The sequence below is a fragment of the Penaeus monodon genome, chromosome 20, assembly GCF_015228065.2.
Source record: "Penaeus monodon isolate SGIC_2016 chromosome 20, NSTDA_Pmon_1, whole genome shotgun sequence".
NCBI lineage: Eukaryota > Metazoa > Arthropoda > Malacostraca > Decapoda > Penaeidae > Penaeus > Penaeus monodon.
Window position 1 is genome coordinate 20,422,093 of NC_051405.1, and position 342 is coordinate 20,422,434.

The following is a 342-nucleotide window of genomic DNA, read 5'->3' on the forward strand; positions in this document are numbered from 1 at the left end:
AAAAGAACAAAAGAGACGGAATGAAAAAGCTGAAGAGATATTCATGTGCACGCTTGTTTGTATATAACCAGGTTTAGCCTTCACCTCATCTTCAACAACACAAAATACCACGGGCTTCCTTATCCCCCTCAGTACTGTAATTCGCCCCTTTCTTGCTAGCAGAAGCTGCCGTCTCAAATACCCAAGCGAGGAGGGCGAGGGATAAGCCAAAGGCCCAGACCATGAAGGCGCCCCACAGCTGACCGACTTCGATGGGGCTGCCAGCTGATTTCTGTAGAGGAGAGGGGGGGGCGGGTTAGGAACAGCTGGTTAGCAATGTGATTTGCATTTATGACGGTTGAC

At 49.7% G+C, this 342-nt stretch overlaps 1 protein-coding gene across 1 annotated transcript in view; it reads right to left on the bottom strand.

Moving 5' to 3' along the window:
* Positions 1 to 67: 67 nt before the first annotated feature.
* LOC119585691 overlaps positions 68 to 342 on the bottom strand; it is a 2,251-nt gene continuing 1,976 nt past the window's right edge. Inside the window, exon 2 of the mRNA XM_037934365.1 lies at positions 68 to 271. Coding sequence (XP_037790293.1) covers positions 92 to 271 — 180 coding nt within the window. The 3' untranslated portion in view covers positions 68 to 91. The remainder of the gene's footprint in view (positions 272 to 342) is intronic.